The 27,926-nt window shown below is 43.4% G+C and overlaps 1 protein-coding gene across 1 annotated transcript in view; it reads right to left on the reverse strand.

Annotated features, from left to right (window-relative positions):
- Positions 1-27,926, reverse strand: part of PDE11A (phosphodiesterase 11A) — a 572,166-nt gene that overhangs the window by 244,978 nt on the left and 299,262 nt on the right. Inside the window, exons 3-5 of the mRNA XM_069733206.1 lie at positions 18,325-18,414; positions 15,789-15,929; positions 2,335-2,399 (exon numbers count right to left, since the gene is read on the reverse strand). Coding sequence (XP_069589307.1) covers positions 2,335-2,399; positions 15,789-15,929; positions 18,325-18,414 — 296 coding nt within the window. The remainder of the gene's footprint in view (positions 1-2,334; positions 2,400-15,788; positions 15,930-18,324; positions 18,415-27,926) is intronic.

The raw sequence follows: 27,926 nt of genomic DNA on the forward strand, positions 1-27,926 counted from the left end.
CTTCTCGCGCAGGCGCGCAGGGCCTGTGATGACGTCGCAGTCACATGACCGTGACGTCATGCCAGGTCCTTCTCCCATACCACCGGAACCTGCCGCTTGCATGGAGCGGTCACTGGAGCGTAGCCAGGAGCGGGAAAGGCGGCGGAAGGTGAGTATATAATGATTTTTTATTTTTTGTATTATTTTTAACATTAGATGTTTTTACTATTGACGCTGCATAGGCGGCATCCATAGCAAAAACTTGGTCACACAGGGTTAATAGCGGCGGTAACGGAGTGAGTTACCCATGGCATAACGCGGTCCGTTACCACTGGCATTAACCTTGTGTGAGCGGTGACTGCGGGGAGTATGGAGCGGGCGCCGGGCGCTGACTGCAGGGGAGTAGGGAGGGACTAATCGGACTGTGGCTGTCGCTGATTGGTCGCGGCAGCCATGACAGGCAGCTGGCGAGACCAATCAGCGACTTGGATTCCATGACAGACAGAGGCCGCGAAAAATGAATATCCGTGACAGACAGAAGGACAGACAGACGGAAGTGACCCTTAGACAATTATATAGTAGATCTATCTATCTATCTATCTATCTATCTATCTATCTATCTATCTACTGTATCTATTATCTATCCCATATCTATCTATCTATCTATCTAACTAACTAATTACTGTTCTGTTTTTGTAACGAGCGGGATTCTTCTTTAAGTTTCTCCAAACCAATCCTTATGTAACTGAAAGAGCTGGGAATTTATTTGATCTCACTTCTTTTAGATAACCGGGTACAACATATCCTGGAAAGTACTTAGCTGTCTGAGAGAACGAAAACATATAAATATTTTATAAGCTCTTTACAGTTTTGTAATGGAAATCAATGAGCACTCACATTTTGTGTAACATGACAGAAAACAAAGCATTGCAGCGCTCTTCAGAAACAGAGGTGCTTACCACCATATGTGTTTAATGATGGCGAGAGAACGGTAAGGAATCACATCATTCTGAACCGCTCTGTGCATTATGAGACCTGACATACAAAGCACACACCGTATATACTCGTGTATAAACCGAGTTTTTTCAGCACATTTTTTTGTGCTGAAAACGCCCCCTCGGCTTATACACGAGTTATTGTCCCAGAAAAATGGCCGGGGAGGGGGAGCGGCAAAGCAGTGGGTCACAGAGGCAGGAGCCAGCGGCTGCAGCTAAGCCCTGTGCCCGTTACTAAAGAGAAATAAATACTCACTGCGCTGGAAGTGAATATTAATTTGTCTTATAACACGCACAGTTACAGCACACATCCTACTTACCTTGCATGAGCACCCTCGATGCATCTCGTTCCGGTGCCAGCAGCTCTTACGGCCGAGCGATCACATGTCCCCCGCTCATTAAGGTAATTAATACTCACCTCTCTCCACTCCCATAGGAGTGGAGTGAATATTCATTACCTTAATGAGTGGGGCCACGTGAATGAGATGCAGCGAGGGTGCGCAGGGAAGGTAAGTAGAATGTGTTATTTTTATACAGGAACCATGCATAGAAGGACAGGGATGGGTAGCCATGCACACACGGATAGGGATAAGGAGCCATTCATACAAGGACGGGGGATAAGGAGCCATGCATACAGGGACGGTGAGCCATGCATTGAAGGACAGGAATGGGGAGTCATGCATAGAAGGACAGGGATGGGGAGCCATGCATAGAAAGACAAAGATGGGGAACCATGCAGACAAGGATAGGGGATAAGGCACCATTCATACAAGGACAGGGATGGGGAGCCATATAGGCAAGGACATGGATGGAGGAGCCATGCATACCAGGACAAGGACGGTGAGCCATGCATTGAAGGACAGGAATGCGGAGTCATGCATAGAAGGACAGGGATGGGGAGCCATGCAGACAAGGATAGGGGATAAGGCACCATTCATACAAGGACAGGGATGGGGAGCCATGCATACAAGGACAGGGATGGGGAGCCATACAGACAAGGACAAGGATGGAGGAGCCATGCATACCAGGAAAGGGATGGGGAGCCATGCATAGAAGGACACGGATGGGGAGCCATGCATACCAGGACAGGGATGAGGGGACAATGCATACCCGGCTTATACTCGAGTCAATACGTTTTCCAAGTTTTTCCTGGCAAAATTAGGTGCCTCGGCTTATACTCGGGCCGACTTATGCACAAGTATATATGGTACTTCTTGATTCAGCTTTATTCATGTGGTGAGGTAGTCATGAGAGTGAGGGGACACTGAAATGAAAACCCACATTTTCTTTGCTGATTTGCTTGATACTTTTACACATTACATACATTCATTAAACATTGCATGGAATCAGTCAGGCTTACCTGCTCTCTGCGTCAGCACTACACTTAGGAGAAAGCAGCTCAAATGATTTGGTAAACTTCACCACCTATAGTAAAAGATATCATTATTAATATTGCTACAGAACTATTCTGTCCATCATTATAGCAAAAACATTCCAGAAATACAATGATCCTGTGTAAGAGAAGAGTCAGACGGTCGTATAACTCGGCTGTCATGTGCCTTTAACAGCCATGGGAGGATCGGAGCTCCACCCATGGCTGTTGAGGATTTACCATGCATCAGGCGGAAGTGCCTCACAAGTCCCATCGATACCCAGTCATGTGATCATACAGCCAGGCTCTGATTCCTGTGCCCGTGGTTTGAACAGCACGACTCAGGTGACAGATTCCCTTTAATAGTGCTTGGTATTACACTTTTGATGCCATAGTTCCCCTAAAAATATCTCTCTAAAGAATGACACTAAAAGGCTTGTGGTTTTCCAATATTAAACATCCTTAGTGCCTCCACAATTAACATGCTCCTGTAATCAAAAATCTTCATATAAATTATTAATAAATGGCAAATTAGAACAGTCTGATGCACATACATATTCTAACGTCACTAAAATTGCTGCTAAATAAAATATATTGAATGAAATGTCTCAAACGTAATTGAATTACCTTGTAGCATCATTCTTCTATTGCTCCTATCTATAGCTTTACATTAAAAATGTAAACGTACAGGTTACACAGAGCTTAAGCATTACTCCATAAATACGGCATCTGATGAAACTTGTCAGAACTCTTTTTGCAGTGGAAATATGGAGCATGGAACGACATTGGCATATAGAGGATTGTTTTCTGTGTAATATATACAGAAAAATAAATATTTTTTCTATATAGCATGTACTTCTATATGAACCTTTTTACAGCTCCCGTAGAGTACACATGGGGCGCCCTAGGGTCCTGGTCGTCACAGTGGTATTGCTTTCCTCTCGGGGAGAGTGATGCTTCGTTTGGAGGCAAGGAAGGATAACTGCATCCAGGTATCACAAACACACTCCAGACCACCAGGGGGAGCTTCAGCTCCTATTTATTAGGTCACTCCCCACATATATATAACTGGTAGTCTGTAGGGAAAGTTAGTCAGTTCCTGGCAGAGCTCCAGTCAGGAGTTCTGTTAGTTCCAGACCAGAGTCTGAGGAGGATGGAAGGTTAAAGGAGCTGTGCATGCCCTCAGAGCTGCAGCTCCCAGAAAGAGACATTGAAAGGCAGAATTGTATTGCAGCGAGCGTGAAGGAAGTCGAAGAAAAGGAGAGGATACCAGAAGGGGACCAGCCCCGCTCAAGGTTTCTGCTTCTGAGGCTCACTATCTCGGTAGCCGGAACACCAAGGGAGTAAGGACCTCTACGCCTTATTTCAGAGACGGCAGGACAGCTAATTGCAGGTTACCTGTCTGCACTTACACCCAGGAGGCACGGTGATACCTACAGAGCCGGGTTATCTAAGAGACCCTATAAACAGGCTCAAGTCACCAGTCATACGGGTATTGTCCTATCCTATATGGGGGACAGAGAGAACAAAACACCACATCTGTGAGACTCTTATGTGAAGCCATAGGCAGTAAGAGACTACACCACCGCAGCGCAAGGGAAGGCTACTGATTTCCATCTGGACAAGGGAACTCTGGACTTGCCTCCAAACCGACCAGACTCTGCCTGCCCTGTGATCTGGTGCCCTGGACTGTGGATGCTGAAGTCTTCAGTAAAGGTAAAGAGACTGCAACCTTGTGTCCTCGTTCTTCTCTGCGCCTCTCACCATACCACCATCTACACTGTTGTGAATTCTGTGGCCAAGCTCCCTCCTGTGGTCGTGAGTGGTACTGCGGCTGGTTCTGTCTATAAGCTTCCTTTGGTGGATGAGAGTGGTACTGCGGCTTCTGAGTTTCCTTCCTCAGGTGATGAGGTTAAGTCGTTAGGTGCTGCTCTATTTAACTCCACCTGGTGCTTTGATCCTGGCCTCCAGTCAATGTTCTAGTATTGGTCTTGCTTCCTCCTGGATCGTTCCTGTGGCCTCTCTATCCTGCATAAGCTAAGTTCTGCTTGTGTTATTTTTGTTTGCTATATTTTCTTGCTTGCTGGAAGCTCTGAGACGCAGAGGGAGCACCTCCGTACCGTTAGTCGGTGCGGAGGGTCTTTTTGCCCCTCTGCTTGGTTGTTTGTAGGTTTTTGTGTTGACCGCAAAGCTATCTCTCCTATCCTCGGTCTATTCAGTAAGTCGGGCCTCACTTTGCTAAATCTATTTCATCTCTGTGTTTGTATTTCATCTTTACTCACAGTCATTATATGTGGGGGGCTGCCTTTTCCTTTGGGGAATTTTCTCTGAGGCAAGGTAGGCTTATTTTTCTATCTTCAGGGCTAGTTAGTTTCTCAGGCTGTGCCGAGTTGCATAGGGAGCGTTAGGCGCAATCCACGGCTACCTCTAGTGTGGTGTGTTAGGATTAGGGATTGCGGTCAGCAGAGTTTCCACGTCTCAGAGCTCGTCCTATGTTTTTGGTAAATGTCAGGTCACCTTGTGTGCTCTGAACTTCAATGTCCATTGTGGTTCTGAATTACCTGTTCATAACAGTACTGGAGGCCCAAAGTACTAATGCTTCTCAATAGAGGGAAAAGAGAAGTTCTGAGACAATTTTTTTTTCTTTGCACTGTGTTCTGTCTTTCTTTTCCCCTTTACATCAGGGTGGTTCAGAACACAGGTGTGGACATGGACATTCAGGGCCTGTCCTCTTTGATGGATAATCTCCCTATAAGAGTACGGAACATTCAAGATTTAGTGGTTCAGAATCCTATGTTAGAACCTAAAATTCCTATTCCTGAGTTATTTTCTGGAGATAGAGCTAAGTTTTTGAATTTTAAAAATAATTGTAAACTGTTTCTGGCTTTGAAACCTCGCTCCTCTGGTGACCCAGTTCAACAAGTTAGAATCATTATTTCTTTATTACGTGGCGACCCTCAAGACTGGGCATTTTCCCTTGCGCCAGGAGATCCTGCATTATGTAATATTGATGCGTTTTTTCTGGCGCTCGGATTGCTGTACGACGAACCTAATTCAGTGGATCAGGCAGAGAAAAATTTGCTGGCTCTGTGTCAGGGTCAGGATGAGATAGAGATTTATTGTCAGAAGTTTAGAAAGTGGTCCGTGCTCACTCAATGGAATGAATGTGCGCTGGCAGCTATTTTCAGAAAGGGTCTTTCTGAAGCCCTTAAGGATGTCATGGTGGGATTTCCTATGCCTGCTGGTCTGAATGAGTCTATGTCTTTGGCCATTCAGATCGGTCGACGCTTGCGCGAGCGTAAATCTGTGCACCATTTGGTGGTATTATCTGAGCATAAACCTGAGCCTATGCAGTGCAATAGGACTTTGACCAGAGCTGAAAGGCAAGAACACAGACGTCAGAATGGGCTGTGTTTCTACTGTGGTGATTCCACTCATGCTATCTCCGATTGTCCTAAGCGCACTAAGCGGTTCGCTAGGTCTGCCACCATTGGTACGGTACAGTCGAAATTTCTTTTGTCCGTTACTTTGATCTGCTCTTTGTCTTCCTATTCTGTCATGGCATTTGTGGATTCAGGCGCTGCCCTGAATTTGATGGACTTGGAGTATGCTAGGCGCTGTGGGTTTGTCTTGGAGCCCTTGCAGTGTCCTATTCCATTGAGAGGAATTGATGCTACGCCTTTGGCCAAGAATAAGCCTCAGTATTGGACCCAGCTGACCATGTGCATGGCTCCTGCGCACCAGGAGGATATTCGCTTTCTGGTGTTGCATAATCTGCATGATGTGGTCGTGTTGGGGTTGCCATGGCTACAAGTCCATAACCCAGTATTAGATTGGAAATCAATGTCTGTGTCCTGCTGGGGTTGTCAGGGGGTACATGGTGATGTTCCATTTCTGTCTATCTCATCATCCACCCCTTCTGAGGTCCCAGAGTTCTTGTCTGATCACCGGGATGTATTCGATGAGCCCAAGTCCAATGCCCTACCTCCGCATAGGGATTGTGATTGTGCTATCGATTTGATTCCTGGTAGTAAGTTTCCTAAGGGTCGACTGTTTAATTTATCTGTACCTGAGCACGCCGCTATGCGGAGTTACGTGAAGGAGTCTTTGGAGAAGGGTCATATTCGCCCATCATCGTCGCCATTGGGAGCGGGTTTCTTTTTTGTGGCCAAGAAGGATGGTTCGCTGAGACCTTGTATTGATAACCGCCTTCTAAATAAAATTACGGTCAAATTTCAGTACCCCTTGCCGCTGCTGTCTGATTTGTTTGCTCGGATTAAGGGGGCTACTTGGTTCACCAAGATAGATCTTCGTGGTGCGTATAATCTTGTGCGTATCAAATGGGGCGATGAATGGAAAACAGCATTTAATACGCCCGAAGGCCATTTTGAGTACCTGGTTATGCCATTCGGACTTTCTAATGCTCCATCAGTGTTTCAGTCCTTTATGCATGACATCTTCCGAGAGTACCTGGATAAATTCCTGATTGTATACTTGGATGATATTTTGGTCTTCTCGGATGATTGGGAGTCTCATGTGAAGCAGGTCAGAATGGTGTTCCAGGTCCTGCGTGCTAATTCTTTGTTTGTGAAGGGGTCAAAGTGTCGCTAACCGCAGGCGCTGTGTGGGTCCCCGACTTCGTGTTGGGGATTTGGTTTGGTTGTCATCTCGTTATATTCCTATGAAGGTTTCCTCTCCTAAATTTAAGCCTCGTTTCATTGGTCCATATAGGATTTCTGAGGTTCTTAATCCTGTGTCTTTTCGTTTGACTCTTCCGGCTTCTTTTTCCATCCATAACGTGTTCCATAGGTCATTGTTGCGGAGATACGTGGCACCTGTGGTTCCATCTATTGATCCTCCTGCTCCGATTTTGGTTGAAGGGGAATTGGAGTATATTGTGGAGAAGATTTTGGATTCTCGTGTTTCGAGACGGAAACTCCAGTATCTGGTTAAGTGGAAAGGTTATGGTCAGGAAGATAATTCCTGGGTCTTTGCCTCTGATGTACATGCTGCCGATCTGGTTCGTGCCTTTCATGTGGCTCATCCTGGTCGGCCTCGGGGCTCTGGTGAGGGTTCGGTGACCCCTCCTCAAGGGGGGGGTACTGTTGTGAATTCTGTGGCCAAGCTCCCTCCTGTGGTCGTGAGTGGTACTGCGGCTGGTTCTGTCTATAAGCTTCCTTTGGTGGATGAGAGTGGTACTGAGGCTTCTGAGTTTCCTTCCTCAGGTGATGAGGTTAAGTCGTTAGGTGCTGCTCTATTTAACTCCACCTGGTGCTTTGATCCTGGCCTCCAGTCAATGTTCTAGTATTGGTCTTGCTTCCTCCTGGATCGTTCCTGTGGCCTCTCTATCCTGCATAAGCTAAGTTCTGCTTGTGTTATTTTTGTTTGCTATATTTTCTGTCCAGCTTGCTATATTGGTTTTTCTTGCTTGCTGGAAGCTCTGAGACGCAGAGGGAGCACCTCAGTACCGTTAGTCGGTGCGGAGGGTCTTTTTGCCCCTCTGCTTGGCTGTTTGTAGGTTTTTGTGTTGACCGCAAAGCTATCTCTCCTATCCTCGGTCTATTCAGTAAGTCGGGCCTCACTTTGCTAAATCTATTTCATCTCTGTGTTTGTATTTCATCTTTACTCACAGTCATTATATGTGGGGGGCTGCCTTTTCCTTTGGGGAATTTTCTCTGAGGCAAGGTAGGCTTATTTTTCTATCTTCAGGGCTAGTTAGTTTCTCAGGCTGTGCCGAGTTGCATAGGGAGCGTTAGGCGCAATCCACGGCTACCTCTAGTGTGGTGTGTTAGGATTAGGGATTGCGGTCAGCAGAGTTTCCACGTCTCAGAGCTCGTGCTATGTTTTTGGTAAATGTCAGGTCACCTTGTGTGCTCTGAACTTCAAGGTCCATTGTGGTTCTGAATTACCTGTTCATAACACTACACACCGGGAAGCATGGGGATACACTTCACCTGTGGGAAGTTATACCATCTAGCTGCCATAACATCACCCCAGTGGACCCCTTAAAGCAGCGTCGGTCACCTTGACCGAATACCACAGGTGGCATCACGAACATAAACTCTAGTCCTTTAAAGACCTTTCCCTTTTACACAGACATCCCAGGGCCACGGACCGGGTCAACCACCGTGACATCCCCCTGCGAACTGCAGGACCCGGTACCGAGTATCCCACGGCCCTTGGGGGGCGATCGACACACCTAGCAGGATCTGTCCACGTGTCCATTTACACATATGGCTCTCGCAGACAAAGGGAATTCATGTGCAAAAGTGATCCATTACATCAGTTAGAGTTACGTTTAGAGGGGCCTCATTGGTTATTATGGGGCCATTCTGGTTTCTATTATTTAGTGCATGCAGGGCTTTTTTTTTCTTTTTAAAAAGATACCAAACAGAACCCAGATAGACACCATAATAACCAATGCAGCCCCTCTGTGTCCATTTGGATAACTGATGCACTTGATCAATTTTGGACATGAATTTGTTGTCTGTTCCAAAAATGTAACATCCTAGTACGGCCATGTGCAAGACTATTACCCATTTTTGGTGTTGGCAAATTGCTAGGTTATGTCATCATCACTTTATGATAAATTGGGATTTAAACTGTGGAACCCTTTATTTTTTCCTGTACAGCGGTTCTTCCAGCCAGTAAACTGCAGATGCCTCCATTCACTTGAATGGGGCTGTTCTGAAGTTCCCTGTCCCTAGAAACCAAATATAGTGAAAGAAACACAAGGCTAAACCACCACTGAGTTCCTGTAACTCCTAAGATCAGAGGTGGGACCTCCACTGTCATTTATTAAGACAGGAGTCCTTCTTTAAAGGAAACTGTCAGGGTGTTTTTTTGCTATATAATCTGAGAGCAGCATGATATAGGGACAGAGATCCTGATTCTTGTAATGTGTCACCTACCGAGCTACTTGTTGCAGTTTCAATAAAATCAGTGTTTTATCAGAAGGCGATTATCATCACAGGACTAGATGTCTCATGCCTAGTTGCCTAGTAGTCAACTGCTCTATGTAACCCCGCCCCCACCACTGATTGGCAGCTTTCTTCACAGTGTACACAGAAAGCAGCCAATCAGTGGTGTGGGCGGAGTTAAATAGAGCTGAGCATTTGAGCACTGCTAGATCTGCAGCAGAGAGAACAAGGATTGTATCAAAATGTCAGTGTGCAGACCAGCAAGTGATATATTGCTGGAATCAGGGTTTCTGTCCCCATATCATGCTGCTCTCAGATTACATAGCAAAAACCTGGTGACAGATTCCCTTTAATTAAGGTCACATGGCAATCATGCCTTCATCATTGTAATGGGTTAAATAGTCAAAATGGGAAAAGCAAACTTTACATTGGGGGTGCAATCGTTTACAGTTTGCTGCTAGGAGTTACGACAGAATTTACTGGCCATTCACCTCCTTCTTTGGTCAACAATTGTCCTTATCCAATGCATTTTTATTGGGCTCTCAGCTACATTTTGGAGATTTAAAGGATACATTAAGTTTTGGATTTTTTTAATTTTATTTTCCAATATTACAGATATATTATAAATACAATTAGTAATTTATATTATAAATACTATTAATATATACAGCAAGTAAAAGGAGATGTTACCAATTTTCTAAGTAAATATATTTCTAAAATTGCTATTGACCTGAAATTCTTACCAAATGTCAGTAACAACCCATCCAATCCACACAGGCAAAGAAATCAAACCATAGATGTCCATAAATTATGTTATGCGTAATAATGGGAAATCACACAGGGAAAAAGTATTGAACACATGAAGAAAGAGCTGCAAAAAGCTGTAGTAAGTCATGACAACAGCTGAAATCTATTAGTAATTGGAAAGCAATGCTGCCACTTTGTAAAAAATAGCATCAGCTGTTTAAAATGATCTATAAAAAGGTCTCATTACCAAGGTGCCGTACAAAAAACCTCTCATGATGGGTAAAACCAGTGAGCTGTCTCAAGACCTTCACAACCTTATGGTTGCAAAACATACTGATGCCATTGGTTACAGAAGAATTTCTAAACTACTGAAGATTCCAGTGAGCACAGTTCAGATCATAATCCAGAAGTGGAAAGAACAAAATTTTAACATAAATGGACCAAGACCAGGTACAATATTTTTGACAGATGGGTGAAAAGAATTATCAGGAGAGTTGTGCAAGAACCAAGGACCACCGGTGGAAAGCTACAGAAAGACTTGGAATCAGCAGGTCAAATTGTTTGGAAGAAAACTATAAGTAATTCAGTCAACCTCCACGGCCTGTATGCACGCCCACCACGAAAGACTACAATGCTGAACAAAAAGCATGTGCAAGCGCATTTAAAGTTTGCTCAACAGCATTTAGACATGCCTGTGAAATGCTGAGAGAATATAGTCTAGTCAGATGAGACCAAAATTGAACTCTTTGGATGCCATAATATACACCATGTTTGGCAGCCAAAAGCCACTGCACATTACCCCCCAAAAGACCATACCAGCAATGAAGTTTGGAGGTGGGAGCATCATGGTGTGGGAATGTTTTTCAGCATACAACTCTGGCAAACTTCATAAAATTAAAGGAAGGATGAATGGACAAATGTACTGCAGCATTCTTGATTAAAATCTGCTGCCATAAACTACGATGAAAAAGATGAAATGAGGGTGGACAATTCAGCAAGTCAATGATCCCAAACACACAGCCAAGGAAACTCTCAATTGTTTCAGAGAAAAAGAAAATAAAGCTGCTAGAAAGACCGGACCTAAATCCAATAGAAAATTTATGGAAGGTAAGGCAGTAAAGAGCAGAGTTCATAGAAGGAACCATCAGGATTTGAAGAGTGTTTGTGTGGAAGAATGGGTCAAAATCACACCTGAGCAATGCCTGCGACTAGTTTCCCCATACAGGAGGCATCTTGAAGTTTCATCACCAACAAAGGCTTTTATACAAAGTATTAAATACATTTCAGAAGGCGTGTTCATTACTTTATTCCTGTGTCATTTCTCAATATTACACATAACTTAATTTATGAACATCTATAGCTTGAATTCTTTGTGTGGATTGGATGAATTGTTAGCGACCTCTGGTGAGAATTTCATGTAAGTACCACCTTTAGAAATAAATATATTTACTTAGAAAATTGGTGACGTGTTGAACAATTATTTCACCCACTCTATATATTTACAGTCATGGCCGAAAGTTTTGAAAACCTTGAAATTGTTCCAAAAAATGAAGTATTTCTCCAAGAAATTGATAGCAATTATACATGTTTTGTTATGCAAATGTTTATTTCCTTTGTGTGTATTGGAACAACACAAAAAGTATAGAAAAAAAGGCAAAATGGACCTAATTTCATACAAAACCTCAAAAATGGGACGGACTAAATTATTGGCACCTTTCCAAAATTGTAGGTAAACAATTTTGCTTCAAGTATGTGATGCTCGTTCAAACTCAACTGTGGCAAGTAACAGGTGTGGGAAATATGGAAGTCACACCTGAAACCAGATAGAAAAGGTAGACGTTGACTCAATCTTGGCATTGTGTGTCTGTGTGTGCCACACTAAGCATGAAGAACAGAGAGAGGAGAAGAGACCTGTCTCAGGACTTGAGAACCAAAATTGTTGAAAAATATCACCAATCTCAATATTACAAGTCTATCTCCAGAAATCTTATGTTCCTTTGTCCACGATGTGCAACATAATCAAGAAGTTTGCAACCCATGGCACTGTAGATTATTATTATTTATTTATTATGCTTCGCTTATATTGCGCCATCATCTTCCACAGAGCTTTATCATCGCGCTTTATCATCGTTGTCTCCATTGGGGTTCACAATCTAAATTCCCTATCAGTATGTCTTTGGCATGTGGGAGGAAACCGGTGAACTCGGGATAAAACCCACACAGACACTGAGAGAAACTCCATGCAGATGTTGTCCTTGGTGGGATTTGACCCCAGGACACCAGCGCTGCAAAGCAACAGTGCTAACCACTGAGTCACTTTGCTGCCTATGATAGTCTGGATGGTAGATAAGCAGCCCCAATCAATGTCCAAAGAAATTCAAGCTGTACTGCATGCTCAGGGTGCATCAGTGTCAGCGTGAACTATCTGTCGGCATATCAATGAAATGAAAAGTTATGGCAGGAGACCCAGGAGGACCCCACTGCTTACACAGAGACTTAAAAATGCTAGACTGCAGTGTGCCAAAATGTATGTGTGTAAGACAAAATCCTTCTGGGAAAGCATCTTGCAGACAGATGAGACCAAAATAGAGCTTTTTGGTAAAGCACATCATTCTACTGTTTACCAAAAACATAATGATGCCTACAAAGAAAAGAACACAATATCTACAGTCAAATGTGTTGGAGGTTTAAAGATGTTTTGGGGTTGTTTTGCTGCCTTTGGTATTGGGGAGTTCACTGTGTTAAAGACATCATGAAATCTGAAGATTACCAAAGGATTTTGGGTTGCAATGTAGTGCCCAGTGTCAGAAAGCTGGATTTTCATCCTAGATCATGCAGGACAATGACCCCAAAAATACTTCAAAATCACCCCGAAATGGATGAAAACAAAGTGCTGGAGGGTTTTGAAGTGGAAGCAGTGAGTCCAGATCTACATTGCTTTGAACACCTTTGGAGAGATGTTAAAACTGCAGTTGGGAGAAGGCGCCTTTAAATATGAGAGACCTGGAGCAGTTTGCAAAAGAAGAGTGGTTGAAAATTACAGTTGTGAGGTGTAAGAACCTCAGTGATGGTTATAGGAAGAGATTGAGTTTGCAGTGCCCAGGGGGCAACTAGACGTTATAGGTGCCAGGGCCGGCCAAAAATAAAGAAATTAGGAATGTCCCAGGCAGCGTTGTGGCATGCTAGCCCTGTGTCCCTCACACTGAACCCTTACAGCCTCTTAGTGTGTTTGCAGTTTCGAGGATGAATGCTGACAAGGGTATTAATGTAATCAAAAGGGAGTCTTTACTGTATTCACGTTACAATACATAGTTCATAGCGATGGTATCACAGTCCTTCATACAAGCTGGACATTCTAGGTGGCAAGAGAGATGGTCATCATCCCGTTTAAGAAGGAATCTTCTCAGTTAAATGCTTAACTAAAGTGACTTGCTGACTGCCAAATATATACCGGGTTATGATCTTAATTCACACAGTCCTTCAGTTACAGTGTGTACTTATGACTATGTGATATTTCAGTTTTACTTTTTTAATAAATTTGCAAAAAATGTCTCCATTTCAGTTTTTTTAGTCAAGATTGGGTGCAGATCGTACAATAATGAGAAAAAAAAATGAACTTTTTTGAATTTACCAAATGGCTGCGATGATCAAAGAGTGAATAATGTAAAAGGGTCTGAATACTTTCCGTACCCACTGTATATCACTACCAAGGATGGGCCTACACAGTTTGGTTCACTGTGAAAATAGTGTTCACCACTTACTCTCGATTAAGTCCTGACACGGCTCCCTGTCGCAGGCCGTACAGTAGAAGATGCAGTAGAACATGAGGCAGCCACGTTGGCAGAACCATTAAAGGCGTGGAGTGTAGCAGAAGAGCCCTTGTACAGCTCTATCTCTTCTGCCTCTATGAAGTTTGAAATTTAGGATGCCCTCCTGGTGTTGGCTGTGGCAGTTTCCTGGAAGCGGGACCTAGGCTAAAGGCAGAACAGCCTAGGAAGTCGATCTCTCCTCACGTCACTCCTCACAGGAAAAGACAGGAACTCTTCTTCGACTCTTACCTCAGCAGCTTCTAGAGGCTTCCTCAGGAAACCAAGCTGAGAGAGTGTCATGTCACCAAACTCTTGCACCTTTACACTTCGATATTTGAAGGGAAAAGGGAGACACAAAGCGCAAATAGGGTCTTATCTCACAAAAAGAATGGAGGGATCACCAAGAAAGTCGCTCACCTGGTGAAACTGACAGCAGGCATGTGAAGATTTCGGCTGCCGCAGATCCACAGGCCGATCACCAACCATATGAAGCAGTATACTATCGGAAGTGTGGATTAAATCCGCGCTGCCGCAATAATGATGAGGTTCCAGTTGATAGTAGAATTAAAAGAGTGGTTTATTCAACACGCTTCAGGGCTCTTATTGCCCCTTCTTCAGGATTTACCACATAGAACATACCGTATGTTGTACTGTATGTGGTAATTCCCGAAGAAGGGGCCATAGGAGCCCTAAAACGCGTTGAATAAACCACCGTTTTAATTCCACTATCAACTGGAACCTCATCATTATTGCGGCAGCGCGGATTTAAACCACACTTCCTATAGTATACACCTTTACACTTTGGACATATTTTGCAACAGATAGGAGGAGGTGCTGGGGCACTACAATTGAAGATACTAATTCCAAATGGTGAGCAGAGCAACCAAATATGAAGTTGAGGGTGCCAACAATTTTGTCCAGCCCATTTTGGGGGTTTTGTGTAAAATTATGTCCAATTTGCATTTTTTTTCTCAGTTCTTTCTTGTGTTGTTACAATACACACAAAGGAAATAAATATACGTATAACAAAACGTGTCATTGCAATAATTTTCTGGGAGAAATAACTCATTTTCTGGAACAATTTCAAGGGTGCACTGCTAACACTTTTGGCCATGACTGTATACATATCTATATAATTTTTATTTAAAAAAAAAAAAAAGTTAAATATGTATATTCTGTAATATGGCGTGCTGTCTTACTGTGACTTTGCAAAATGTCTCATTGCTGTTGGTAAGATGCCTTACAGATGTGTTGCTGTCTTGTAATATACAATGCTATTTGCAACTTGGCATGTGTGCGTTTCACAGTTGAAAAGGATTCCTTTCTACTGGGATTATCATTAAAGGGAATATGTCAGTTGGTTCTTGCTATGAAATCCGATAGCAGCATGATGTATGGTCTGAGAACCTGATTCCAGTGATGTGTCACATACTAAGCTATGTGTTGCTGTTTCAATAAAATCAGTGTTTTATAAGCAGAAGATTCTCATTACAGGACTAGGTGTCTCGTGCCTCCTAGTCAACTGCAGCCCCGCCCCCACCACTGATTGGCAGCTTTCTCCCAATGCACAGTCTACACAGAAAGCTGCCAATCAGTGGTGTGGGCGGAGTTATACAGAGCTCAGCATTCAGAGAACTGGTAGAACTGCAGCAGATAAAACAGTGATTCTATTCATATAGACCAGCAAGTCACACATCACTGGAATCAGGGTCTCGCCCCATACATCATCTTACTTTAAAAAAAAATAAAACAAAAACTGGTGACAGATTCCCTTTCAGTCACTGGAGCAAGCATTATGTGCATTTCTTTAAATGGATTCTCCTAATGATCCAGTGAGTGGTAAAGGAGTGGAAGGCAGCAGAGATCAAAGCGTTCAACAATTTATAAATACAAAAATGCTATTTGTCCTCTTTGTACAATCGTACGGCATAAATTCTTAATGTTTCGAGTTTGGAAGACAACTCACTGGTGACTCAATGTCCTCCAGAAGCAGCACAGAGCAGCGTTCACACTTCAGCAACGTCTGAGCCCGATGCATAATTTTCTTGACAACTTTCTCCAGGTCTGTTTGTTCCTCAAACAGGTCATTCACCACCTCCAGCAAAGCCTGCATGACATGAGGAAATGCGTCACTGAAGCTGATAGAACAATATTAAGGTCTAGAAGTAACTGAATTACACATTGCATTATTCTATTTTTGTGCGAGAAAATGTGAAAATGTCACTAGAAATTAACATGACTCAAATTAATGAATATCTCGTCTGTATTCACAGAAAAAATGCTTGGGCTTAATTTATGTCATAGACTACCCTTGGAATTACATCAAAAAGGGAAATACCTGCCTAGATCAATGGCAAAGCTTCAAATAAATGTAAACATCAAAAAAACGAACTTAGAAGCAATTTAACCATAAAATAACAAAATTTTATTAGGACATACATAAAAACATCATTAATGAAAATAGTAAAAATTTGGGGGTAGAAAATATGCAAAAAGAGAAACCACCAAAAGAGGCAATATATTATGTTGATGTTGAATATACAAAAAATTCACAATCAAATGTTTAAATTAAGCATATTTATGCGCAGAAAAACAACATAGTACAGTTAGCAGAGTCCAAAAGTAGAACTTCTCATTGTAAAAATTATGCCCAAAAGAAATTAGTATGGGGCAATATGGGCATATTGGTGAGCCCAGGTATGTTTATAGAAATGCCTGCCCCCCCAAAAAAAATGGATGCTTCAAATTACATATGAAAAAATATATTTTGTAAGAAAGGCTACTCAGAAAAAGATACAAAAAAATGCAAAAAAACGGGGATGAAAAAGGAATGTAATCCTTAATACAAAAGAGACAATCTCATACAAACAGTAAGACCAATTGGTTTAAGGTGCATGCAGTGATCTGAGTAATATAGCAGCCTACATATAGGTTAATTCACATATGGAAAAAATTGTAAGATAGCGTGTGCAGGAAAAACAGCCTGGGATATTACCTCAAGGTGGTAGCAGCAGCCCGACGCGCGTTTTGCGTATAGCTTCATCTGAGGGGAAATGCGTCTCTTTTGTATTAAGGATTACATTCCTTTTTCATATAGGCTGCTATATTACTCAGATTACTGCATGCACCTTAAACCAATTGGTCTTACTGTTTGTATGAGATTGTGATTTTTTTGTATATTCAACATCAACATAATATATTGCCTCTTTTGGTGGTTTCTCTTTTTGCATATTTTTTACCCCCAAATTTTTACTATTTTCATTAACGATGTTCTTATGTATGTCCTAATAAAATTTTGTTATTTTATGGTTAAATTGCTTCTAAGTTCGTTTTTTTTTATGTTCACCCTTGGAATTAATTGAAAAGCTGCATTGCCATAAAAATATGGACATGGACTGTCCAACGTAATCTCAATTTCTGTCACTGTTCACGGGTTGGTAAAGCAAGATGGTGGGCGCCAAAGGCTTGAAAAGCCTGGGGTCATGTAAATATTTTAAGTCAAGAGACGGACTTATTTGAAGTGTCAGCAATGTGTAGACAGAAGCTGGAGGTTATGCCTTCATAGTCATAGATAATGTATATATAGCGGACACTTTTCAAATATAATCAAGAAGATCATCTATTTATTAGGGTTAGGGTTAGGGTAAAAAGAAAAAAGAATATTCATTTTAAAGAAAATCCCCAAATGTATGACTTCTTCCTTGAGATAGTGAAGTTAAAAAAGAAAAAAAAGAGGCACAAAGATCTCATAGGGCAACACCACAAAATAATAGTAGCTGACACAGGATAGGTTGGTGGAATGGGTAGTCCACACTTCTTTGTGGGTGGTTCATTCACCTTCTTGGCTAAAACTGTTGCAAGCCCCAGTCGGGTTCTATATGCCTTGTAAAATATTGAAGACACATGACTATTGCAGGAACCCCACGGTGAAAGTGTCAGGTGCGCTGCTCACAACCTCACTCCTTCCCCAAGCCTTTAGCCATGGGGTTTCTGCTCCTGTTTCTTCATGGATTCTTCTTTAATATTTAGAATCAAACATCATTTCCCATTTTCCTGCACAGATTGGTACCACACTATTTTTGAGCCAATTAAAGGTGTTATCAAGGACCATTCCTGCTGGTGATTCTGCAGCTTCTGAGTCAATCAGCATGACTTCGGTATGATTGCCGAAGTCATGCTGATTGACTGTTGGCTCCTCGCTGCCTAACTGCAGGGAGCCAAGTATCAATCAGTATAACTCCAGCAATAGCAGACCATTGACAGACCAGCCCAGAAGAAGAGCTGCTCTGTTGACGTTGAGCAGCTGAATTGTCGGCAGGAGCAGAAGGTGACCGATCTGAGCTGGTGCTGGGAAAAGCAGGCAGGCCTCGGTTAGCAACTACCTGCCTGTTAGTTTTAGGCCCATAGTAAAAAAAATAATACAATCCCGGATAAACACTTAAAGGTCCTCCTTCCTTATTTGCAGTCTACAGTTACAAGTAGCGGGATGTCTAGATACTCACCCTGCTCCTGTCGTACTCTTTTCTTGAGGCAGCAAAAAGTTGTGCATTGGATATGGCAATCCCACAAAATGGCAGGTACATCTGCATGACCTAGCAAAGACAAACAACATAACAAATCACATATATACAGAGAAGCCTATAATAAAACTATCAGTATTTTGTATGTTGCTCGCACTGCCTGCACCAGTACTTACATTTCTTTATATGCAACACAGCAGAACACTAAGGTTAATATTGGAACCCAAGAAGTCATCATTACCAGGACTGTGAAACTTTATAAAATGACCCAGCAATGCATAAGAAAAAATAAACATTTATCACCCAGAGCCTTGTGTTCTTCTCACTGCATGATAACAGAGAGGAGAATACTGATTGCATCGGCAGCTGATTATGAGTGCTCCACTCCAGTCAAGACCATTGGGACTGATGGACAAGAACAGTACTTGCATGTTATAGTCAACCCCATAGACTATGAGTAGAGCTGTAGGGCACACGCTCTGCTGCTATTTCATCAAGTTCCTCCACATGGCAGTCATTTTTGGGAAGTACTCCTGTTCTAGTGAGGGGTACAAGTCCTAGCAATGGGACCCCAGTGATCAGACATTTATCACCCATCCTGCCCCTTATGGACAATTCCCTTTTGGATAAACACACATCTGTCAGAGATATATGGCATATCCTAGTGATATGCCTCAAATGACCTAAATGCAGTCCCGTATTTGCCACTAGGCACCTGAGGTCTGGTGACTAAAGCAAGGGGTTTTGTTGGGTAACGTCCAAGGCAATTTTTTTTCTAAATAGAGATGCTTCTTTTTCTGGTCCTCTGGTAGCTCCTGGAGGGATGGATGAGCTCTTCATGCTAATCATATGCTGTGTGCTGCTGCTCCACCAATCAAACAGCACATCTCTTTATCTATCCTGCATCATCTACTTCACTAAACATCTTTGAGCCTGTTTCAGAAGAGGAAGTTTCCAAGCTCCTCGCTTCTGCTTGGCCTACAACCTGCAATAGTGACCCCATTCCTTCACATCTCCTGCAGTCTCTCTCACCAGTGGTCACCACTCACCTGACTAAAATATTTAACCTCTCTCTTTCTTCAGGTATCTTTCCCTCCTCATTTAAACATGCCATCATAACCCCTTCACTTAAAAAGCCATCCCTGGACCAGAACTGCACTGCTAACTACAGAACTGTCTCTAACCTATCCTTCATCTCTAAACTCCTGGAACGCTTGGTCCACTCCCGTCTAATCCGCTATCTCTCGGATAACTCTCTTCTTGACCCCTTACAATCTAGTTTCCGCTCTTTACACTCCACTGAAACTACCCTCACTAAAGTCTCCAATGATCTAATAACAGCTAAATCCAAAGGTCATTGCTCCCTGCTGATTCTCCTGGATCTCTCTGCCGCATTTGACACTGTGGATCACCAGCTTCTCCTCACTATGCTCTGCTCTATAGGCCTCAAGGACACAGCCCTCTCCTGGTTCTCCTCCTACCTCTCTGACCGCTCCTTCACTGTATCTTTTGCCGCTCCTCTTCCTCTCCACGTCCCCTTACTATCGGGGTTCCGCAGGGCTCGGTCCTAGGCCCCCTCCTCTTCTCTCTTTACACGGCCCCTAATGGACAAACAATCAGCAGATTTGGGTTCCAGTATCATCTCTATGCTGATGACACCCAATTATACACTTCTTCCCCCGACATCACCCCTACCCTAATTCCAGCTACCAAGGATTGCCTGTCTGCTGTCTCTAACATCATGTCCTCCCTCTACTTGAAACTAAATCTCTCCAAAACAGAACTTCTTGTGTTTCTCCCTTCTACTAACCTCACTCTACCTAACATCAAAATTACCCTGAAGGGTTCAACCATAACTCCCAAGCAGCATGCCCGCTGTCTTGGGGTCATATTCGACACCGAACTTTCCTTTACTCCCTATATACGATCACTCACTCGCTCTTGTCACCTGCATCTTAAAAACATCTCCAGAATCCGACCTTTTCTCACCGTTGAAACTGCTAAGACTCTTACTGTCGCTCTCATTCATTCCCGTCTGGACTACTGCAACTCTCTTCTGATCGGTCTCCCTCTTACCAAACTTTCTCCTCTCCAATCCATCTTGAATGCTGCAGCCAGAGTCATATTTCTGTCCAGCCGCTTCACCGATGCCTCCATCTTGTGCCAGTCATTACACTTGCTACCCATTCGCTACAGGGTCCAGTATAAACTCATCTCTCTCACCCACAAAGCTCTCCACAGTTCTGCACTGCCTTATATCTCCTCTCTCATCTCCGTCTATAGCCCTACACGTGTCCTCTGTTCTACAAATGACCTAAGACTTAAGGTACCGTCACACTAGACGATATCGCTAGCGATCCGTGACGTTGCAGCGTCCTGGCTAGCGATATCGTCCAGTGTGACAGGCAGCAGCGATCAGGCCCCTGCTGTGCTGTCGCTGGTCGGGGAAGAAAGTCCAGAACTTTATTTGGTCGCTGGACTCCCCGCAGACATCGCTGAATCGGCGTGTGTGACACCGATTCAGCGATGTCTTCACTGGTAACCAGGGTAAACATCGGGTAACTAAGCGCAGGGCCGCGCTTAGTAACCCGATGTTTACCCTGGTTACCATCCTAAAAGTAAAAAAAACAAACACTACATACTTACCTACCGCTGTCTGTCCTCCAGCGCTGTGCTCTGCACTCCTCCTGTACTGGCTGTGAGCGTCGGTCAGCCGGAAAGCAGAGCGGTGACGTCACCGCTCTGCTTTCCGGCCGCTGTGCTCACACAGACAGTACAGGAGAAGTGCAGAGCACAGCGCTGGAGGACAGACGGCTGTAGGTAAGTATGTAGTGTTTGTTTTTTTTACTTTTAGGATGGTAACCAGGGTAAACATCGGGTTACTAAGCGCGGCCCTACGCTTAGTTACCCGATGTTTACCCTGGTTACCGGCATCGTTGGTCGCTGGAGAGCGGTCTGTGTGACAGCTCTCCAGCGACCAAACAGCGACGCTGCAGCGATCCGGATCGTTGTCGGTATCGCTGCAGCGTCGCTAAGTGTGACGGTGCCTTAACATCCCCTATAATCCAAACCTCACACCTCCGTCTCCAAGACTTCTTTTGTGCAGCGCTAGCTCTCTGGAATGCACTTCCCCAGACGATCAGACTGATACCTAGGCCCGACCTATTCAAGCGCGCTTCAAAAACCCATCTCTTCAAACAAGCCGACCACATCAACTACTCAGTAAACTAACTTTGCCCTGTTCCCTCCTTCCAAATATTACTCTGAATCTGCACCCTACTATTCATCTGTCTCCACACCCTCCATGCACACGATAACTGCACTTGATACTTGACTATTGCACTTAAACACACGGGCTGATAACCGGATCATGCAGCTTTGTATGAAAATCCTTATTTATTACAATTGCCAGACCTGAAATAACAATCACTTTTCACCTACTATGTCCCCCCATTTCCTTGTAGATTGTAAGCTTGCGAGCAGGGACCTCACTCCTCATTTCACTGTTTACATTGTCTTAACTCGTACCAAATTTATTGTCTGTACATGTCCCCGCGTAATTGTAAAGTGCTGCGGAATATGTTGGCACTATATAAATGAAAATTATTATTATTATTATAGATATGTGTCTCAAATATTAATACATAGAGCTCTGTATAGAATCTGTGGGTTGTGCCAATTTATTGGTCATATGTATCAATTGTGCCACTAAAAAAAATAATTTTTCAACACAATTGACAATTATAAATGATAGTCTTAACTATCAACTTCTCTTTAAAGGGGATATTCGTGACTTAATAAAAGATATGTAGTTGTAGGAAAAGAGGAAGCTACCTTTCTCTTATACCTGGTGCCAGTCATTGATTGCCAGAGATTTAGCTGCTCCATGTCAACAGAACAGCAGCTTCTATTCCTGCTTACAGATCGGGACTTCTAGTCTCATGCTGATTGACAGCAGCTTCCCCCATTTAGGCAGTGGAGAATCGGCTGTCAATCAGCATGACACCAGTAGTCCCACCCTGTCTCTGGCACGAGCGGTCAATGACTGGCATCGAGTACAACAGATAGTTGCCCTTGTTAGCACAGTCCATGTCCGTGTGTCATCCGTGTGTCATTGTGAAACCATCCGTGTGGCATAAGTATGTACGTGTGTACATGTATGTGTGTATTATCTGTGTTCCGGTCATATGTACCATCAGTGTGACAAGTACTAGATTAGAATAAAAAATAGAATACAAATGACAGATGTTTAGGCGTTAAATATGCAGAGATAAAGATAGATAGATAGATAGATAGATAGATAGATAGATAGATAGCAAACAAGTCACAGAAAAATGCGGCAGCACTCACCGATCCTGGAGTGAAAAAGTCCTTTATTCAAGCGTGTACAGAGACATCTTCACGGCTCGGGGCTGTGCAGTGATGGCGGAGGTAAGCAGGGAATGATGACGGCCGTTTCGCGCCCGTAGAAGCGCTACTCACAGCGCGAAACGGCCATCGTCGTTCCCTGCTCACCTCTGCCATCACTGCACACCCCCGAGCCATGAAGATGTCTCTGTACACGCTTGAATAAAGGACTTACTGTATAATGGCCACACATGATGCTCAATACTGTATAATGGCCACACAGTGCTTCATACTGTATAATGGCCCCACATGATGATCAATACTATATAATGGCCACACAATGCTCCATACTGTATAATGGCCCCACATAAGGCTCCATACTGTATAATGGCCCCACATGATGATCAATATTGTATAATGGCCATACAGTGCTCCATACTGTATAATGGCCACACATGATGCTCAATAGTGTATAATGGCCACACAGTGCTCCATACTGTATAATGGCCCCACATGATGCTCAATGCTGTATAATGGCCACACATTATGCTCCATACTGTATAATGGCCACACATGATGCTCAATACTGTAGAATGGCCACACATTATGCTCCATACTGTATAATGGCCACACATGATGCTCAATACTGTAGAATGGCCACACAGTGCTCCATACTGTATAATGGCCACACAGTGCTCCATACTGTATAATGGCCACACAGTTCTCCATACTGTATAATGGCCACACAGTGCTCCATATTGTATAATGCCCACACATGATGTAAAAAAATATCAAATGTGGGATGGGTAAGGACACTAGCAAAGCTTCTTAAAACTTTGACCTTATCTTTAAAGGTCTTATACTTAACTACTGGACTTATGACATGTTGAATGGCTTGGCCGCTTCTGGATTAGTAGCACCTTATATTTGGGTATAATCCTATGCACCTGGCACTTTAAAGTTAGTATGAATTCACCACATTTGATATTTTTTTTAGCGGCTGCGCCATTAAATGTGATGGTGACATCTATTAATTATAGGTTTAGTGTTTTTGTGTCCTCCCATCCACTTACTTATGCTGTCCCTGGGTGTTATACCTGTGAAGTCAATTTTTTCCACCTTGTCTATATGAGATTGCCTTTGTTGGTTATTGTTATGATTTATTTGTATTTATTAAATAAATTATTAGGATTTTATTCAGGATATTGTACTCTCTTTTGGTTCTTTTGTGTGATATAGCTATCTGAGAGTGTTCTGAGCTAAATTTAGCATCTCCATGATGGTACTAGAGGGGAATTGATGTTGTAGGAAATGGTTTTTGTTTTGGAGCTTGTGTTGCTTATGATGTTCCATACTGTATAATTGCCCCACATGATTATCAATACTGTATAATGGCCACACAGTGCTCCATACTGTATAATGGCCACACATGATGCTCCATATTGTATAATGGCCACACATGATGCTCAATACTGTATAATGGGCACACAGTGCTCCATACTGTTTAATGGCTACACAGTGCTCCATACTGTATAATGGCCACACAGTGCTCCATACTGTATAATGGCCCCACATGATGCTCCACAATGTATAATGGCCCCACATGATGATCAATCCTGTATAATGGCCACACAGTGCTCCATACTGTATAATGGCCACACATGATGCTCCACAATGTATAATGGCCCCACATGATGATCAATCCTGTATAATGGCCACACAGTGCTCCATACTGTATAATGGCCACACATGATGCTCCATACTGTATAATGGCCCCACATGATGCTCTATACTGTATAATGGCCCCACATGATGCTCCATACTGTATAATGGGCCCACATGATGCTCCATACTGTATAATGGGCCCACATGATGCTCCATACTGTTTAATGGCCACACATGATGCTGCATACAGTATAATGACCCCACATGATGATGCCAGTGTACAGTCGGGGCTGTAGATGTGTCCCAGCAGTTTACAATGCAGGCAAAGATTTCACCACCTATCGCTGTCCACACTGCGGCCTCACAGATCCTGCACATTGCAATGTAGCCCAGCCCTGCAAACTCTGCATGCACTCAGACAACACCACTATCTACTGGGTCCACTCCATAACTACTGTAGTATATAAAGGGTACATATATATGTACATATATGTATATATATATATATATATACTGTACCTATGACTAACAGGCTGCACTAGATTACTTTAACTTCTGCCACTACTCCTGGTTATAATGCCTTGTACTGTAAGCACATCAGGGCCAGCTGCAAAACACACACACGTACCTCAGAATGTCCTCTCTCCCTCTCTGAACCAGTGCACAGGAAGAAGACACGGAGGGGTGTGGCCTAATACAAGGGGGCGTGTCAACTGCTTCTCCTGCTGGCTCAAAATTGAGACAGTCCCGCAGTATGAGGGATGGTTGGGAGCTATGGCTATTGGACTGGGAAGGACCCATATATTGTTCTTGAACAGAAGCCTTTTCTATCTGTGTCCACCCCTGTGTTCAGCTGCAGATATAGTGTGGTCACAGCGGCCCCTCCTGTATATTTAGACCCGTGACTGCATCGGCGCTGCCCTGCCCCATGACTGAATGTCGAATGCTGGCGGGGAATAAAGATCATTTTCTCCCCGCTGCATTCGGCTGTGTGCAGGCACCAGGCAGCATCATTACGCTGTTAACCTGCAGATTAACCCCATATATGCAGGTTAACAGCGTTATTCCTGGTGACAGGTGCCCTTTAAGAAAGTTTACCGACAAACACTTTGACTTTCTGTACATAAGGTGACTGTCCCACCGCTCTGCGAGCTTCCACCAGACATTGTGTGACTCATCTCCCTTCTTTCTCACTTATTATTATTTTAGCTGTCAACTTCAGCGTCATCCATTACATTTATGTTTCTTTATAATTTATGTCTGTCATTTTCATCAGGATGTGGGTTCTGAAAACTGTGGTGAAACAATGATGCAAATTTCAAGGCACAGATGTTGTTTACAAGCAAAGGGAATAACTCCCCGAGGCTTGAAAAATGAAAAGGGAGAAGAAAAAAACACAAGATGTTACTAAAGTCCCTTATTGGAAAAGATAAATAACGCTATAAACTACATCTTTAAGATTTACATTTTGGAAACCAGAAGCGCAAAGGAGAGCAGTGGAGATGACTCACAGGGAGAGCCGGGCTGAATACAAACTCTCATCGTGCATACTGCTGCATACTCCTGTCATTTACATGTAACTTTATAACTGTCACCCAACAGCTCCTCCTTTCTCTCTTGCTGCCAACAGAAGCAAAAAGCAAAATATGGTCAATCTCATAAACAATAATTTCATGCACATACTATTTTGGCCTCATTCAGACATCACTGATTTCTCTCATACACAAAAAAAACAATCAGAGTTTCATCAGCGGTTCTTATCGGAGTTTGATCAGTTTGGACGGTATCCGAGTGCTGTTTCATTTTTTCACAGACCTATTGTGAGGCAGTGACTGGTGTCACATGCGAGGGTCGCTATGTGTCCCCCCAGGCTGTGGGAGTGCATTGCAGTCACAGGCATAGCTGTGATTGCAATGCAAAATAAAAGTAAGTGTTGGTTTTGGGCAAGCTATTTGTCCAAGGCAGATTAAAGAAAACCTGCTCTGGGATTAAATGGACTAAAGGAAGGTAGTGGGGCGGTCCGTTTCTTTCCCAGTCGGGATTTCCATGTGGCCTACTGACACAGGTTCCTTGTAAAAACCCCTGAAGCAGAGGGTTGGGTGTATCAGTTTGGTCTTGCAAGTGTCCAGAGCAGAAGGCTCTGCAGAGCTCCACCTGGGTGAGGCAACACAGGCAAGTGGAGCCAAAAGGCCTAGCACCCACAGCGTGCATGGCAGTGCAGTCACCCACAGCAACAGGTCTCAGAGGTGGACTGTTTTGTTTCCTGGCTGCGATCCGTAATGTTGTGTATTTATGAGAGCTGGACATTAAAACACGTTTTGCTTTGAACTTTGCTGGGTCACTGCCTCATCACTGCACAGTGTGGGTACCGCTGCACTACACTATAGACCAGTGTTCCCCAAGTCCGGTCCTCAAGAACCACCAACAGGTCATGTTTTCAGGATTTCCTTAGTAATGCACAGGTCATTGAATGCTTGCCTGTCCAGGTGATGCAATTATCACCTGTGTAATACTAAGGAAATCCTGAAAACATGACCTGTTGGTGGCTCTTGAGGACCGGACTTGGGGAACACTGCTATAGACAGTGAAAAAGTCTACTTGATTAAAGGATGTTAGATGATCCAGGATGCTTGATTAAATACTGTATAATGGAAACTTCCTCCCCAAAGAAGGTAATGACATCAATAAATATAGATATATACTGTATATCTTCCTTCTCACCCCCAATGGGGGTGGTCTTTTTGTCTTTTCTCATTCTCGGGTCCTCTACCAGAGGCCTGGGAGTTTGAGGGTTCTGTGCAGGATTTTAGTTGTTCCTAGCATTGCGCTTTTCTGGACAGCGAGTTCAGATTTTGCTTCTGGGATCTGTTGTTGCCATTTTCCCAACTTATGGGCTCACTGCTCCAAGTTCTCCTATCACCACTGGAATCACAGCTGCCTTCACCTTCCACATCATCTCCCATTCTCCTTTGAGGCCCTGGTATTTCTCCAGCTTCTCATATTCCTTCTTTCTGATGTTGCTGTCACTTGGCACTGCCACATCTATTATCACTGCTGTCTTCTTATCTTTGTCTACTATCTCATTGTTTGGTTGGTTAGCCAACATCTGCTTATCCATCTGGATCTTGAAGTCCCACAAGATTTTAGCCCTTTCATTCTACACCCCTTTTTCTGGGGTCTCCAACCGGGACTTAGGGGGACTTAGCCCATATGCTATGCAGATGTTCCTGTATACAGTTCCCGCTACTTGGTTGTGACATTCGGTATATGCTGTTCCTGCTTGAATTTTTCATCCTGCCACTATGTGTTGGACTGTTTTTGAAGTTTTTTTGCATAGTTTGCACCGTGGGCCTTGCCTTGTGTGGTAGATTCCGGCTTTTATGGATCTCATACTTAGTGTTTGCTCTTGTCCCTCTGTGCTGTCTCCGGAGTCCAGCTTTCTCCAGCCATTGGCAGGATTTTTCCATGTCAGCCACCACCATTATCTGTCGATGGTACATGCCATGCAGCGGCTTGTCTTGCCATGGCATTTCTTGTTCCTGTTCTTCCTACCAGATCTGTTGTTGTTTCTG

Source organism: Ranitomeya imitator, chromosome 7 (assembly GCF_032444005.1).
Source record: "Ranitomeya imitator isolate aRanImi1 chromosome 7, aRanImi1.pri, whole genome shotgun sequence".
NCBI classification, from domain to species: Eukaryota; Metazoa; Chordata; class Amphibia; order Anura; family Dendrobatidae; genus Ranitomeya; species Ranitomeya imitator.